Raw genomic sequence first — 16,859 nt, 5'->3', positions numbered from 1 at the left:
AGAATACTTCCACCACTGGCTATGTGCTTCTTACCAATAGACCTTTTTCCTGTGATGTCACAATCGCGCTGGACTGCACTGTGTTGTGATGGTAACGAGTGCACAGTATTGTGTTGGTAATCTACTTATTCAAGATAAACTCGTCAAGCGTGCAGCGTTCGCACGTGCACTTGCACGTGGTTGCGAGCTGCCTTTAGGAATATATGCAATCACCGTGGCCGAGGCGGTCCACACGTGGTGGTATTGTTCACATTTAGCGCAATCCAGTCACGTGGGCAAAAACGGTCTACACATGTGCACAATACAGTGCCAATCGAATGACCCTTGTGACACCATTTTGGGAAATCTCTTCGTCACATTTTGCCGCTTGTTGTATACTGCACTGCACTTTGCTACTCTGACGTCAACTGCAATCATTTACTCGTCACTGGTTCCCACTGTACTTAATTTTGACATAGGTTACAAACCAGCATTGCGAGCGTGCCCCGGGGCCCGGTTTCAAATGATTGGCTCGGTAGACCAACCATCCATTGTACAGGTGACGTCGTACAAACTATAACTGTAGTCACTGCTCAAAACTTGTCCTGTTCGGCAATCACACGTCACATTTCAGAGATTGACACGAAGCCAAAAGGAATGAAAGCAAAAAAAAAGGGGGGGAAGAGATTTATCTTACCGCTCTCATCCTCGATGAAGCACTCGGTGGTGGTGAATTCGTGCTTGCCCACCACCACTTTGCCCTTGCTGTAGTGGGGCCCGTCCAGCTTGAGCTCCCGGCAGAGCTTGGCCAGGACCTGCGTGGGCTTCTCCGGGTCGCGCCAGATGTTGTAGCCATAACTGAAAAGTGTTGGGATAGGAAGTTGGTGAGAAATATGCTGACAGGCACTGCTACCACAAATTTTGAGGTAGGGAGAGGCAGCTGGCCGACCATAAAATTGTTGGCAGACCATGTGAGGGCGAAGCGTACCCAGAAAAAATGTTGCATCTGGGTAGATTCTGATAGGTGAGGAGGTGGGGAGCATGGGTGTCACCAGGAATTTTTTCGGGGAGGGGGGAGCAATGGTCAATTCTGAGGCATTTTTCCGCGAGTGGATTATTTCCATCTACTTTTCTCCTTTCCTTTCTGAGCTCTTCTACAAAAGATTTCAGTATGGTTTACTCAACTGACATACAAAAAACCATTTTCACTATGTGAAGGCTTTTCCAAAGATCCCGTCAGGGCAGCATTCTGGACTTACATGGCGTATTCCTTACTGACGCCGCATGTGGCCCGGTGCCGGCTGTGGTAGCGGTTCTCCAGGTCAATGACTGTTTCACCAATCATATCATCCGAGCCGATCATGTCCCAGTCGTAGACCTGGACGGTCAGCTTGGACTCCAGGGGGAAGGTGACCTCAAACTCAAAGCACCTGAGAACAAGGCAGGAGTCAAATAGTATCTCTTTCCAGAAGGAATATCCCCAGGTGTCTGCTCTGAATTTCTGCTGTTCTTTGGTGGAGTATTATCCACTACATGTATTGAGGGTTTGCATGGCTGTCATCTTGCAGGCCAATGCTTTTATTCCATAGAGAATGCACAAAGAAGGTTTCCCTATGGAACAAAAGAACTGCCCTACAAGATGGCTACCGCACAAAGCCTCTATTAAATCAATTGCCACTGCCGCTATGCACTTAATGGCATATTAATGTTTTCATAGCTGCACTGAAGTAACTGTTTTTTAATTTGCTTATGCATTTCTTAAACTTAAGTTAGTCTTGTGAAGGTGCTATCTCTTCAGTCTATTGATATCGCTGGTAGACTACCACGAGTAAAATCTTTATCTGCCATTTTTCAGAGGAAGTGCTCGGGGGCAGTGTTGAACCAGGTCAAGGGATATTAGATGCAAGACTCAGTTGCCAAAGGCTGCATTTGGGATCCTATGAAAGAAGCGTGGTTAGAATCTAGACTTTACTTGCCAAAGATTAGGTTCAGGATCTTGGAATGAACCAAAGACTGGTTTCAGGTTCTTGCAGGGACCAGGGTTAGATTCTTGGTGTCACTGCCAAAGACTGGTTTCAGGTTCTTGCCAGAGCCAGGGTTAGATTCTTGGTGTAATTGCCAAAGACTGGTTTCAGGTTCTTGCAGGAACCAGGGTTAGATTCTTGGTGTCACTGCCAAAGACTGGTTTCAGGTTCTTGCAGGAACTAGGGTTAGATTCTTGGTGTAATTGTCAAAGATTGGTTTCGGGTTCTTGCAGGAACTAGGGTTAGATTCTTGGTGTAATTACCAATGACTGGTTTCCGGATCTAGGAGAGGGAATCATTAGATTCTAGACTTACTTGCCAAAGACTGGGTTCAGGTTCTTGGAGATGTAGTGCTCCTTGTCATTAATTTTGTGCTTCCCAATCTGGGTGACTATGTAGGGATCCGCCTGTTGACAAACAAGGAGATCAGTGAAAACGAACGGCCCCAAAACAACACGAGTTTTAATGCCAAAGGAAAACTCTCACACGCGTGCGTTCCTCCGAGTAAGTTCTACCCCTTGTGATTTCCACTTCAAATGCACTATGCTTTGGTTGTATCCAAAGTAGTCTCAGTCGCAAAATGTGGTTTTGTTTTCCTGAAATGTTGAGGAATTTGGAAGATTTGGGTAGGTTCTGATCAAAATTGGATTGAATTGTCTGGAGACTACTGTGATTTTTAATCTTTATAATCTCTGCTGTGACTGCAAGATAATGTGAATTTAAAGTCTGTGATTCCTTGGTAAAACTCCCAACTTTTTAAACTGTGTGTGTTTACAATAATTGTTTTCTAAAGGTCGTACTCTTCTGCAACCTGTTCTATCAAGACTACATGTAAATTACAACTTAATGAAGATTTATATCAATCAGATCAGGTTGACAGGGTCGGTAAGTCATTGGTTGGTAGGCAGTGAGTCAGGTTTGGTCAGATTGGGTTGCTTCTACTCCAGTCCATCACTCTAGCAGTAAATCAGTCAGCCAGTAGGCACTCAGTCAAGTCAAGCAAGGCATGGTGCAGTCCTGTCTATGGGTAAGGGGGTGGACCAGTAGGTCAGTCAGTCAGGTTGAGTCAAGTCAGGTTCTAGATAGGTATTTTAGTCGGCTGATCCTCAATCAGTCACTCAGTTAACCAGTCAGTCAGCATTTAGTCAGGTTGTCTATCCGTTCATCCATCATTTGGTCAGTGAGTCAGGTTGAGTCAAGTCAGGTTCCAGATAGGTATTTCAGTTGGCCGGTCCTCAGTCAGTCAATCAGTTAGTCAGTCGACATTTAGTCAGGTTGTCTATCCATTCATCCATAAGTCGGTCAGTCAGTCAGGGTTGCTCATGATACATATAGCTACCTTTCCATTGACATCTGTCGGATGCAGATCCATAGCCTTGATGATGTACACCCGCACCATCACCCCCTTGGGTTCGCTGCTAGGCAGGCCTTGGAAGAACCCTGAATTGCTGTCAATCCGTACTCCGACGTCTTCCCATTCCGGTGGGAGGGGCCACTTGTACAGCTTCAGTGCTCCCTGTGGCCAAAAATGAACCAGGAAAAGTAACCTTACAGATTCAATCTGAGTAATCAACACTCCTCCAAAACGTCCATGCAAAGTGTGACCGGCTCTGCAAAAAGGTGTATTATGTCACATTTTTGGGGATTTGAGTTATATATATCATCAAATAGTTCACATCCTAAGCTTTCATTTGATATATAATTCATTCCAGTGGCATTTTGCATTTTGGAGTTATTTTCCATTTGCATATTCATATAATTTTATTTTATCACACATGCTTCTTCAGATAATGTCCTTTAAACATAACAAACAGAAACATTACACTTAAATTAGACTTTCTCTTCATTTTCCTTAGCAACTGAGTTTTGTAGTCAAGCAATTGGCATCAATATATTTCCAAATATTTTCACTCTTTGCACATGGAATGGGCCATTACGCGTTTTTGCATTGCGCGACTTAATACACCTTTTGCAAAGTGGGTCACAAAATAACATTATTCAAGTCTACACTCAAGTCCTTCTCTGAGCCCACCAGGAATACACACATACAGGGTGGAGTACATGTATAAAAAACATTGGCTGCTTTGAAATGAGAGAAGTAGAACTAGTTTCCCATCGCGTCAGAACCACTTTTGGATCACTGTCCAATCGCATGGTGTAAGAGCTGGACTGGCTGTATCTGTTGTGTAAAGCTGCTCTGCATGCCTACGGTGGCAGCATGCAAAGAGCGACTGGGAGGCAATTTTTACTGTGTCAGTGCTACGAGTTAAATGTGTTTTTATCACCACTCGATGCACACTTCACACATACCCTACATTCATCAAACCTCAAACCTCTATTTAAAATTGAACCAAGTCTGACGGAGTCGTTCGCACAGTTTCAAACTTTTCCCCTGATAAGAAAAGTTTTCAGTTGACTCTGTTGCACAATGCCCGTGTGGAGTTGACCAAAGAGATGGCAGTACCACAGATTTCATTTGCACGGGTGCCTGCCTCTCAACTCATCTGCAAACTGACTCACAAGTGTGAATTTGGCACCTGGAAAAATGCCGGCTGCAAAATTTACCCAAACCGACATGCGATGAACTTTAAAAAAAAACAAACCTGCAGCAACGTTTGCTGCAATGTCCCAAATTTGTAGTCTTGTTCACTATCGAGCTGAATCTGGCCAGTTTGATGAAGTTTACCAACCTTAAACTTGCCAACCAGTCTACTGTCCCCATCGTCGTCCCCGGTGTTCTTGCCCCGGAAGAGGTCAAAGGTGTGGAGCCATTCCTTGAAGCCGTGGAAATCATGCACGCTCTCCAGCTCCGTCAAAAAGATCTGTGGATACAGACATCCACATAGACAAATGCATAATTGTACCATGCATCCCACGAAAATGGTGATGGTAAACGCTGTCTATTGCAGACATGAAATGTCAACCAGCAGTACACATACTTGTAAAGGAGACACTTTCACCTTGACAATGTTTCTTATTTCATCTTATTTGGTTTTTGGTAATCCAGGGATATGCCCAAGTAAACAGTCGCAATGAAAACTGCGTTTACACCTTTTTCTGGTCTGATCACTGGCAAAATGTTCATTTCACTTTCAGATTTTGATTTCAAAGGAGATGCTGACAAATGCTGAGGGGTACCAATTTTTTTACTGAAAATTGGCACCAACTCACCTTGTGCCACTGTTAATTAATGATAGCCTCCTTTTGCTGAGAGTAATTGTAATTAGCTCTGCCAATAAGAACAACATTACCGTACAGAAACAAACTGAACCCACCTCAAAGGTCACACATTCGATGGTATCCTGTACAGCAACGACGTCGTGATGTTCCATGAGAAAGAGAAGAAGAAATGATAAAAAGCTGTTGTCAGAGTGTAAGATCTTGGGCCATAATAAGCAGAAAATTTGACCCAACTACCCACTGCTGTTAATGAACAGGGCTTTCACAGCAGAAGGTCACACTCAAAGCATGCCATGAGTTGTTATCACTCAAAGTGATGGCAGCCAAACTGATACGTGAGGCTCAAGTCGATGACGCAGCAAAGTGAGCTTGATTAAAACAAAATTCAGGAATACAAATATGGCCAGTAAACTGAATCTTTCCTTTCAGAGTTATCTTTTCTAACAGGAAACAGACAAACAATGAGATGAAAAAGTAATCCACTCAGATTTGAACCGTGGTCATCGTCAATACTTATCCCTTTCCCAGATGAGCCCCGGGCTAGACCAAGGGAAGGTGCAATTTTCCTGGCAACTCCGCAGACTCACTTCGCTCATTCATAAACGACTGTGGAATGCATGCACTAATCTACAAACATTTTTCTGTTTTAAATTACTTTCATGGAACTTGTTACTTTTTTGTGCCCTATTCTGCCTAGTTCTTGTACGAGTAAGGAAATAAATGTGAATTGAATTGAATTAAAACAACAAAATGAACACTCCCCATCAAAAATTGAACCCGGTTCTTTTCAATTGATGAGAGGGTGTTTCTGCTCAAAGCATATAGACCACCCATGAGCCAACTGAAATGGGTCTTGTTTCTTTCTTCTGCGCCCCCAACTTCACATACATGTGCATGAACCATGCTAAAGCTGTTCCATATAACAAAATATCTCAGGGGTGTAAGGCTGGGGGATGCAGGGGTGTGGATGTACCCCCTCCCCCGCCAGCAGAAGAGAGTTCTGCTTGAGGTGTTCATATTTTTTTATTTTTTAAACCAAAGAGCAGTATGTTATTTTATTAAGGCAAAAGCATGTAGGTTTTGATACACAATGACCGAAAAGTAAAACAGCAAATACATGTACCTGGGGCAATCTCCTTTTCATGTGCACATTAATGTCTTCGTGGTTTAAATGCTAAAAGTTGGAGTTCCACTTTCTTGAAAATCGCAACCCCCTGGGCCAAACCAACCTATGCCCCTGTATATACCAGCATGCTTCAAAGATGGAAAAGCCTCGTTCATTAACAGTGGGGGGGGGAATCATGTGAAAAGACATATCCTTCTAGAAAAAAGTTAAATGGAATAAATGCACATATTGCATGGGACTTAGAACATTTTCCAAACTGAAAAAATAAACAGTAACCATGTTTTCAAATTATACAACAAGAATTTACACCATTTATTCCGAAACTTGGGTTGACAACCGTAATATTCTGTACTGACTGTTGGAAGCTTTCAGTGGCTAAAACAATCACTTTTTGCATTAAGAACACACAGCAAAAGGGATTCATTTAACACTTTTGACAGAGTGCATGAGTGACAATTAGTGAGGAATACGGTGAAGGTTAATTCTAATATCTGGACAGCTAGAGTCCATGCAATGTGCCGTTGCGTGAATTCTATCAGCGCTACAATCATATCCATGTTGATCCTTTAGTTCTGGAACCAGCCTTATTGGCAATTAAGTCTTACTGCCATCAATTAAAGGCGTTTAAAAAGGTTTTTGTTTTGGTTTGGTTCTGCTTCCTCCTTGGGGAGACTTTGGGCAATTTTAAAGTACGTTTCCCTCTTTTTCCTGCATTTGTGACCCTCTGAAAAAGAAGGATGAACTTTGGTGATCAAGTACCATATTTAGCAAATGAAAAACAAACCTTCCCACCATCACAACATTGTAAGACCTTGACCACATGGGCTTTTATATCCACTTGCGGAGCGTCATGGGTGGAGATCTCAGGGATGGGGGATATATCCCCCGACTTTTTGATTGGGGGGTGTTACCAACATCATCGCCCTCCCCCAACTTAGCAAGTAACTGACTATACGCACCCTCAGCCTGCACTGCCATACTGGGCACCATCCCCCCTGGGATGGAGGCCGTGCTGAGCTTTCAGAAATCATCCCCACCCACCCCCAGGTGACAAGACACCTCTGCCCATTCTGTGCATGGTGAGCACCTTTCCAGGTTTAACTGGAGCAACTTTAAAGTTATGTTCTGTGGAATTTTTTCCGACGGTGTTTTTTTGGAACGGTGTGAAGTGATGACTGTGCGATTCTTAGCGATGCAGTTGTCAAGTGGTGATTGCTTGCAAGGCACTCGTGGCAAGCGGAATGGTGACTGTGCAAAAATTCAGCTTGAAGGGAGCACGCCAGTGAATGCTTCGACAACTATAGTGAAAACTGCAAGTAGTTCCTGAGAAAAGACTACTATAGTGAAAACTGCAAGTAGTTCCTGAGAAAAGACTACTATAGTGAAAACTGCAAGTATTTCCTGAGAAAAGACTACTATAGTGAAAACTGCAAGTATTTCCTGAGAAAAGACTACTATCCAGTTTAATAAGAGACTCTTTCAAATTTTTGTAGCACCCTTGAAAAATATATTGAACCTCCAACTCCAACGATTCAGAATAACTCGCCAAAATACACATTTCTTTAATTAAATGCATATCTCTTCAAATTGGTTCATTACTTTCCTTCAAACAGAGTATGACAATTTTTCACCAATTTGGAAAACGAAAGTTATTAGTTCTGACAAACAACAGGGTAAATTGTGTCTTTCGGAAACAAAACACTACTCAACAAAAAAACGAGCCTCAGATGCAACTGCCTTCGCATGTGAACTTTTTCTACAACGCAAGATAACAGCAAAATGCACCAATCAAAATAATGCAAAAAAAAGGTGACAGGGCATGATGGCCAATTGCATGCACAAAGACACAGCATTCTCAATCCACAGTGAAAACTACAGCAAAGCATGGCATACGCAGATGCTGAACACTGTTAAAATTCCTTACCTTATCCTCCTCCTGGGGTTAGAATGGCAAGGCATTACACAAGAATGAGGAAAAAAAACAAACACACACACAGGCATGCAGGGCACATTAGCAAAGATGCATTAAACCGCATGTACAGAAAATGAAGAGCATTGGGAACTTGGCCGGGCACTGTCTTTCCTCCTCTGTACTTGGGGACGTAAAATGGGTGATTTGCAACTGAACATAAACCAGTTCCGTAAAACAAAAACAATATTGGGAAGACAACTTAAACATTGTCATTCCTGTAGCAGCCTCTTTATTCTCTCCTGTAAGTGCTGTGGGGTTGAGGTATTGAGGTTGTAGGAACACGTACTCAACAAATTTTTGTTGTGTTCAATTTCAGCACTTCTAAACCGTAGATGAAGGGAATCGGCAGCACTGATTTCAGACTTCTGAATGGCTGATCCATCTGAACTTGGCAACAGAATGACATGGAACATGGGATATAAATGTAGTGTTCTTTTCATTTTCCTTATTTTGTCAATTTGGGGGAAATGTGCAGGATTTAAGGGTCAAGCACCATGATTGCCAAGATGAAGGTTTAATAATGACTATGAGAAAAACTGCCCCTTCACCACTGCTATTCCAAACAATGTTTACTAATCTAGCACAGACAAAAGGCAACAGGCACCGATATTTCCTGTTACATGATTACACGTCAGCCTTTTAAGCATTAGTACTTTGAACAATTAGATCAGCATGCAAAAGCTCTGAACAAGACTTTTTTAAACAATTATGGATCACTTTCATAAAGCAAATATACACAAAAACAACGGAGGACGGGTCTCCTTCAACAATTCTACGCATTTTGTGGCTCAACCTAGCAAACAAGTCGCAAAAACTACTTTTAAGTTAAAAGCACTTCAACCGCATCTTAAACTGCAAATGACTCGGTTTTGTATTCCAACAGAAGCATGTCCCAGGCCATTCAGGAAGGCCTGCCATATCAAAAAGTCAAAACGCCAACTCGCCCACATGCTTTTGTTCTCAAACGACCCGGACTTTTGGAAATACCAGCTCAGATCATTAGGCTACAAAGGCTCTTGTAAGATGTCCTTACATTTTAGAAATAGCTTGTAACACAAGATTAGATGTTTGAATCGCTATTTGCACTGCTCTGGTTTTGCGGGTGTGAACCATTAGCATACCCACCCCATTTTAGAATTCCTAATCCATTCTGACATTCCAAATTTGAGGCCATCAGCTTTTAATTTCTTGCTCTTTATAGTCTCTAACTCACTACAATCCACCAATCTACTCACACCAGCCCCCAGCTACCCTTTGGAACCTCAATCATGGGCAGCCATTGTGCTTTTCTACTACTCAAAGCAATGTCACTGAACTGAGGCCGGATGGCAAAATAGCTTTATCAATACGCGAAGTTGCATTACTGTTGCCAATGGGTCTACAGGGAACACGACAAACATGGCGGCACCATGATAAAGGGGAATGACTCACGTCAAACATGTTCATCATCAGGCTGTCCTCGTCGTCGTCCTTCCGGCGCAGCTTGTTCAGTCCCGCCTTCATCTTGCTCATCTTGCTGGGCCCGTTCTTCTCCTCCTTGGGCTTCTCTTTCTTCTTCTCTTTCTCCTTCTTTTTCTTCTGGTCCCCGGCCGGCGGAACGTCTGCACGCGGGCGTGTCGAGGAGAAAAGAAAACCAGGATATGTATCAAAAAAGGGATGCACCGTGGCTTGACCACATCTCAACTTCCACCTCGACACGACATCAGCTCCCAAACTGTCGCCAAATGCTGCGCGATAGAACCGTTGGTTATGTGCGTGATTCAAAGCCACGGAGCACATTCGCGCTCGCGTGCAAACAGCTTTACAGTCGCGTAACAACCTACGTGTCTTACGGTGAGAGAAACTAAACAAGTTGAAGTATTATGAATGTCCAGTCTACGACCACATGCACAAACGATGGCAGCGGAACAGTTCTCAAAGTGGAAAGGGCCAGTTGTGAGACCATCAAACATCAGTCATTAATAGGCCGACCCATTAAGCCCTACCCCATTATAGCACCTACAAAATGCGGGGGGACATGCCCCCTAGTCGAAAAAGTGCGGGGGGAGGGGGTCACTGGCCCATTGCTCCCCCTTCCACTGCAAGTGTGCGCAAAGTTTGAGCGTGATCTGTAATTCAGTGTCACAAACTAATAATCTACATGGAACTTGTACAAACTATAATCTCAGAAGTTGGCTTCTGAACCATTTGGTCCAATGTCTAATGATCTCATTTAGCCTGGTATCTAGTATTCTTTCCAATTCCAGATTGTAAAGTTGGCTTCGGGAGGCAAGACCAAGATGGCAGCAATAATAGGCCTCCGATAATAATGAGCGCTGAAGTCGTGACAAGTCACCACATGTGACAGGGGATGAATAATGGCGAAGGAAAGTCTTTGTCATTGTCAGTAGATTGTGTCAATAGATTGTGTCAAAAAAGTGCATGATTTGTGGTTGGCTTGTGACAGACTTGACAACATTACTGATCTGCTTTGACTATTTCCTTTTATTAAAAGGTCAGAAAGTCAAAGGTCAACTCATGTTAAACACGCCTCAAACTGAGTGCTATACACCAGCATACAAATTCCAGAAAAAACTGCTGTGGGTTAGTAAAAAGCATTCTTTAACTTGCCTGGTGCAGTAAAGAAATATCTACTTCATTTGTTTGAAACTGTCATTTATCTTATTTGTAAAAATGAATTGAAAAAAGTAACAGTTTTGAATCCTCCACTTTTCAGTTTTAAAACTGACACCATGACTCCAAAGGAATGCTTGAAATAGTGAAGTAAAAAAAAACCAGTCAAAGTTACAATACAGCTTTGCTAAAACAGTGTCAGTAGGTTGGAGAAAACTCCTGCTGGATAATGAAAAGAGAAGATAATATGCCCTGTAGGCTACTTAAAAAGCACCCTAACAGTCCCAAATCCTCCAATTTCAATATGATTTTACATACACCCTCGGGGGGTGGGGTTAAGATCAGTCAGATTGGCAATTCACAATTTCAATTTTTATGAAATTTAGTTATATTCTAAACAATCTAATAGGTATTTAAAAAACTAAATGAAGGTTGCTACTGATGTCAAAAGCACAAGTTAAAGTACTCCATCAGATCAGGCAAACTGAAAATGAAAGTCATGGGAAGTATCCAACAGAAGCCTGTTTTGATGACATCACACTGCGGTTCTGCAGTTATATGACTGTTTCATTATTTCGGGGCGAACGCGACTGCTTGCATGAGCGCTGTGCTTACTGGCACTAAACTGTGAATTAAGAGAGGTCAGGCAGTGAGAGTGACTGGGAATTGCTTTTCCATCGACAATATTGATCAATACCGGATCGTATGATAAAGTTTAACTGTCCCAATTTGAACCAGAGTAAGGTCCTGATGAATTTCAGGCAGATGGCCATGGTCATTTGCCAAGAATGACCTCTTATTTTAACCCGTTTTTCTCTGTTCTTGTGATACAAAGCCCCTATTATGGCTGCAAGGTCAAGAAACTCGAGACGAGAGAGCAATATTATAATATCATCAAATCATTTGATTTGTTTGCCGCCCTCATCGATGCATTTTTTTTCTCTGAGCATTCTCGTGGTGGAACCAAACTCCCAAAATGACAATTTCTTTACAAATGTGAAGAGAAGCTGATCCATTAGTCATGATACAGTTAAAAATGACCAACTCCCTGTTAAATAAATGTGTTATGTGAAAGCAATGTGATTGATCTTTAAGGTCAAAGCCTGTGAGAAATATGATTTTTTAATCACTTGCCTTTCTCAGCCGGTTCCTCGATTTCCCTTTCCTCTTCATCCTCCATGTCTGGATTGATCTCGGTGGCACCCTGGTTCCTGGCTTCCAACTCATTCAACTCCTAAACATGGTCAGACGTGATGCAGTTACCAGTCTGCATGAGTACCAGACCTACTAACAGCAATAATGGCAGGGGTGTATAGAGGGTTTGCATGGCTGCCATCTTGCAGGCCAGTGCTTTTGTTCCACAAGGTGCATATAGAGTTTCCATGTTTAACAACAGAACTGCCCTGCAAGATGCCTACCACGTAAAGCCTCTACAGACCCTTCTTTTGTTACGTCACAAGTGCAGATTTAGCTGACCACGGTTGGCAAAAATATGGCAGGCCGTGAGTACAAAACCCAAAAATATATTTGCCAAGGGTCAAAAATTACCCAAATACTGATGTTCCATCTCTAAATGATAAATATTTCTATTGAAGTCTTCATAAAAAATTCATTCTGCTTTAAGAGTCAGTTAACAAAATGTGGATTTTGAGGTTAACTTCGTTGATTGTGCCAAAAGAGTACGTTTTGTACATATTGGCCACCCATACAAAATGGTGGTCAATGTTTGTAAACAAACGAAAGGTCCATACAGCCTCAGATGTGTGTCTGCATGCAGTCTTGTCTAGCTACTGACCTTCTCCAGGGCTAGTTTGGAGGCAAAGTATTTGGACCACCAGTCCAACGTGCTCTCGTCTGTCTCCTCTGGCTTGTCTGTCTGGATGCCCTCAGCCGGAGGCCCGCCGGGAGCGTCAGCCTGAGAGAATGGATCAACAGAGGTCACCGGATCAAAGTGTATCCATCACCGACACTGTCAATTTTATAATCTGCAGAAAAGTAACTCTCCAAAATCCTAAGCCTTTCACAGAATCTTGAAATGAAGAACTGTACCTTTTATTATTAGGGGTATATAGGAGTCCCTCTCTATCAACTTTTAAAAAGGCATAAACCTTTAACCCTAGACTCCCTTTCATTTTGTATTAAAGAAACATCTTGCAGAAATGGAGGTTGGACAGAAAGTACAATTTAAATTAATACATGTGGTATGCTATACACTCAGTGGAGGCACATCAGCATTTTCTCCACAAGGCAATTACACACTGCCCTTAGGGGAATTTTTTTAAACACTCCTCAGTCCTCCAACAGGTGAAGGATTGAGGAGTGTTAGGGTTAATGCAAAGAAACAAAGTTAATTCCAGTATTCATCACGTAAGACATGCACATCCGGGATGCTCTTTCTTCACTCACACACTACGAAATAAATTGTGTGAATGAAATGGAAATTGTCCCGGATAAGACTATTTTACCACAGTCACATTCAGGATGAATAAAAATGCAAGTAACATGGTTTGAATCTCACTCCTAAATGTTAGCATGCTAGAACAGGAATATTGAATCGGGTTTGATCAATAATTACACTGATTATCCACATGTTGCATTATCTAAAGTGAAAATGTCAACCAGACCTTAATGTCAAACGAGTGACTACTGGATGGATAATTGTATGTCAAAATGCCCTAACAAGTGTTATGGAACATTACAAAATAAGTAAACAAAACCAACAGTTATGTATTCCCAATTCAATCCGCACTTCAAGATTTGATCATAAGGCATTACTGTGTGAACTTGAATGTTGTTTGCTGAATTTATTCCTCCTTTTGGAAGGGAAAAGGGGCAGGCCTACATGTTGCCACCCCAAGCCCAAGCCCTAATTCAACTTACCCAAGACTTAGTCTGATAAGCAACGAGTGGTCACATTGTGCAGAAGACCGTAAGCGGTGGGTTTAAGGTGGTGGGTTCAAGGCGGTGAGTTCAAGGTGGTGAGTTCAAGGTGGTGAGTTGGAGAAAGGGTATAATGTTCAGAGCGAAACCAAACACCAAAGAACAGCACAAAAAGAAAAGGTTATAAAATTTAATACATGTACACATTTAACACCACCATCGAAAGAGACAAATGCTGAATTTGCCAGTCCAGTATTGCAATGGGTTCGCACAAAATCAACTGTGTCCAGGGAATTTGGGACAGGAAATAAGCAAATTGAAGACTGGCTTCCTCTATTGAAAGAAACATCTGGACACTGCATTCACCAGTTCAATATTCTAACAGCTCATGCACAAAATAAGGATAATACATGTACATGTATATGTCACAGGTCATTTGGGATAACGTGTAACCGGAAATTCAAGATTGGCCCTCTCAGCTTGCACTGAATACGTTGGTGCAGCTTTGAAGTCATGTGTTTTTATCCCTAATGACCTTGCCTCATTGAAATACTGAACTGGCTTTAATACACATGCATTAAGACACAGGTAACCAGTTAAAACACTTCATGATCTAATCTGAAACAAAGGATTATTAACACATCACACATCATGCATTGACCCTACACTTGATGTCTCCATCCACTGCGTTCTGCATGCAGTTCTCATTCAAGATGTTCCATACAGCCCCCCCCCTTCATCACCAGTGCAGTCCATGCATGGAAGAACATTTACCCTTCACTCAACAAACCCACTATAGACGTTTTTCACCCACGTGACTGGATTGCACTAAATGTAACAATACCACCACCACGTGTAGACCGCCGTGGCCTCAGTGATAGCATATATTCCTACGGGCAGCTCGCAACCATGTGCAAGTGCACGTGCGAACGCTGCATGCTTGACTAGTTTATCTCGAATAAGTAGATTACCATCTCAACACCATCCACTCATTACCATCAAAACACATGGTGGTCCAGCACGATTGTGACATCACAGGAAAAAGGTCTATATGGCATGAGTACCACCAGTGCATTGCTGAAGAAACCCTCCACAGGACAGAAGAAATTGTTGGTAAGAATATATATAACGGCAGCTTCCACCCACAGTTCCAACACATAACTAAAACATATGGCACAAGTAACAAAAGTGAACAGTAAACAGCAACTACACAAACAGCAAACTCTCCATAACTTGAACCTCAGGGGAATGGATGAAAAATCTGGATTTCGAGCTAACGAAAGTTCCTGAGCCTTTGTCTTTTATATTTTTTACAAATAAAACATAAACCGACAAAACTATGTACTTTCCATAAAAATTTTTCCAGCCCTGTGCTTGCTCGCTTGGCCGGGGGCCGCAGCTGGGCCAGGGGTTTTCCTGTTTGGCCAAATGATCACTCTTTTTTAATAGCTTGAAGGTGCATCATTTTGAATTTCAGAATGTTTGAGAGTAAAAATTTTTGTTTTTAATTTGCGTGTCTTTGTTTGTCTTTTCATTCCCTTACCTTTCCTTTTTAAAAAACTGGGAGTGGAGTTTGGCTACATAAAACAGCATTTCCAGCACCGCACCAGGAATGTATGTCAGTCAGCATGATTGCGAGTGGCATGCAAGACTGCAATTGGGCAGGTGGCGGCAGCCAGGCTTAAGCCGCGGCATGCACAAAGTTTCCTTTACTGCAGTCACATGGCCACTGTAAAGAATCAACGAGTGGACTGCGTGCATGTGGGCTTCATTTGGGCCGCAATGGCAATCAGGCTTGCTTGAAAGCTGGGATTTGTTTAGGTTGTAGTCCGACAAGTTGATTACAATGGCACTGGCAGCAAGCACGCTCGTATCCTCACACAAAAAGGCGAAGTGTGGTTTGCAGAAATGACTCCTAATAAAAGTCTCCGCGTTCTTTTTCCACTCATCGTCAGCAATTTGGCGGCAGTCTTTTTGGATCGGCCCTTCAAAAACTTCGAGTTCAGTGGATGTAGTTACAGGGGCATTTTTGTACATAAAAGCCTCTTCTTTGGGCGGAAATGAAGATTCCAATGTCTTTGAGATAATCAGAGTTTTGAGTTGACCAACTGTGAGTTATGGAGAGTTTACTGTAGACTTTTTTCCGTGACTCCTGTAGCCACAACCTCTAATAATCAAAATGTCATATTTCAAAACCCCTCAAACCAAAATGTGAGAATGATGAATCTCTGCTACGATCACATGCATACAGTACACACACATAACTGGGCTTTGGATGTTTCTCTTGTATATGGGGAGACCGAGACAGTAAGAACTTCACAAAAAGTCACAGTAGTTAAGCAACAGAAATGAAAAATGATAAAGTGATCACTTGAATAAAGGAACAACGTAAGTCCCATTAGGATAAAAAGCATACCACCAAACAGGCACATAAAGGGGTAAGGATGAAAAACAACTTCATTAGAAAAAGTTTTGTTGATTTTTCCCTGATTGGCTTACTGTACCTTTGGCTGCCCGTCTGGTCCCAGCTCTGCCTTCTCTCCCCCCTCCAGAGGTTTGGACTCGTCCGGCTTGCTGCCATCCGGCGGCATGTCGATCACAGTCTGGCCCGGCTGCTGGGCCTCGCCATTCTCTCCCGTAGGGGGCTCCACACTAATGACTATGTCTTCGCCCTTGACCGAACCGGCCTTGGAGCCAGCCCTTGAGGGGACTCTAGAGGCTGCCCTAGATGGTGCGCGGGATGGTGCACGCGATCCCGGCTTGCCGTTATGCTGACTCCCACTGCCGCCCACTAAAAGAGCAGGTGCCCCAGCCAGGGCATTCCCGTTCAGTTTAAGGGGAAAGCTGGTCAAACTGGGGAGTGTTGAGTGAGTGGGCTCAGCCTTTTTTCCAAAGTCCATTGCAGCAATTACTGAAGAGAAAATACATTTGAAAACAAAATTCCATGTCAACATCAGTGAAATGTGGAAGAGTCCTTCTCCAAATACAGCCTCATTTCCCTATGGGTCATTCCGTGAGGTTGAGGTTCAATTTCTGACGATGTCCATTGTTACATGGGTTCCGTAAAAATGAACAGCTATTTCCC

The 16,859-nt window shown here is 42.7% G+C and overlaps 1 protein-coding gene across 10 annotated transcripts in view; it reads right to left on the bottom strand.

The window, feature by feature from the left end:
* Window positions 1-16,859, bottom strand: part of otof (otoferlin) — a 93,927-nt gene that overhangs the window by 29,311 nt on the left and 47,757 nt on the right. For 9 of the 10 annotated variants that reach the window (XM_087148346.1, XM_087148353.1, XM_087148347.1 and 6 more), the window contains 11 exons: window positions 16,279-16,685; window positions 13,775-13,786; window positions 12,690-12,809; window positions 12,029-12,128; window positions 9,713-9,882; window positions 5,279-5,305; window positions 4,694-4,825; window positions 3,343-3,519; window positions 2,319-2,410; window positions 1,239-1,409; window positions 677-837 (listed from right to left, as the gene is read on the bottom strand). In XM_087148346.1, the coding sequence (XP_087004472.1) occupies window positions 677-837; window positions 1,239-1,409; window positions 2,319-2,410; window positions 3,343-3,519; window positions 4,694-4,825; window positions 5,279-5,305; window positions 9,713-9,882; window positions 12,029-12,128; window positions 12,690-12,809; window positions 13,775-13,786; window positions 16,279-16,685 (1,569 nt within the window). The remainder of the gene's footprint in view (window positions 1-676; window positions 838-1,238; window positions 1,410-2,318; window positions 2,411-3,342; window positions 3,520-4,693; window positions 4,826-5,278; window positions 5,306-9,712; window positions 9,883-12,028; window positions 12,129-12,689; window positions 12,810-13,774; window positions 13,787-16,278; window positions 16,686-16,859) is intronic. The other variant, XM_087148352.1, reaches the window with a different exon arrangement.

Source organism: Acanthaster planci, linkage group LG18 (genome assembly GCF_054643075.1).
Source record: "Acanthaster planci isolate LZ-2023a linkage group LG18, COTS_SCS, whole genome shotgun sequence".
NCBI classification, from domain to species: Eukaryota; Metazoa; Echinodermata; class Asteroidea; order Valvatida; family Acanthasteridae; genus Acanthaster; species Acanthaster planci.
Note: the sequence above shows the minus strand (reverse complement) of the source record. Positions and strands in the feature narration are given on the sequence as shown.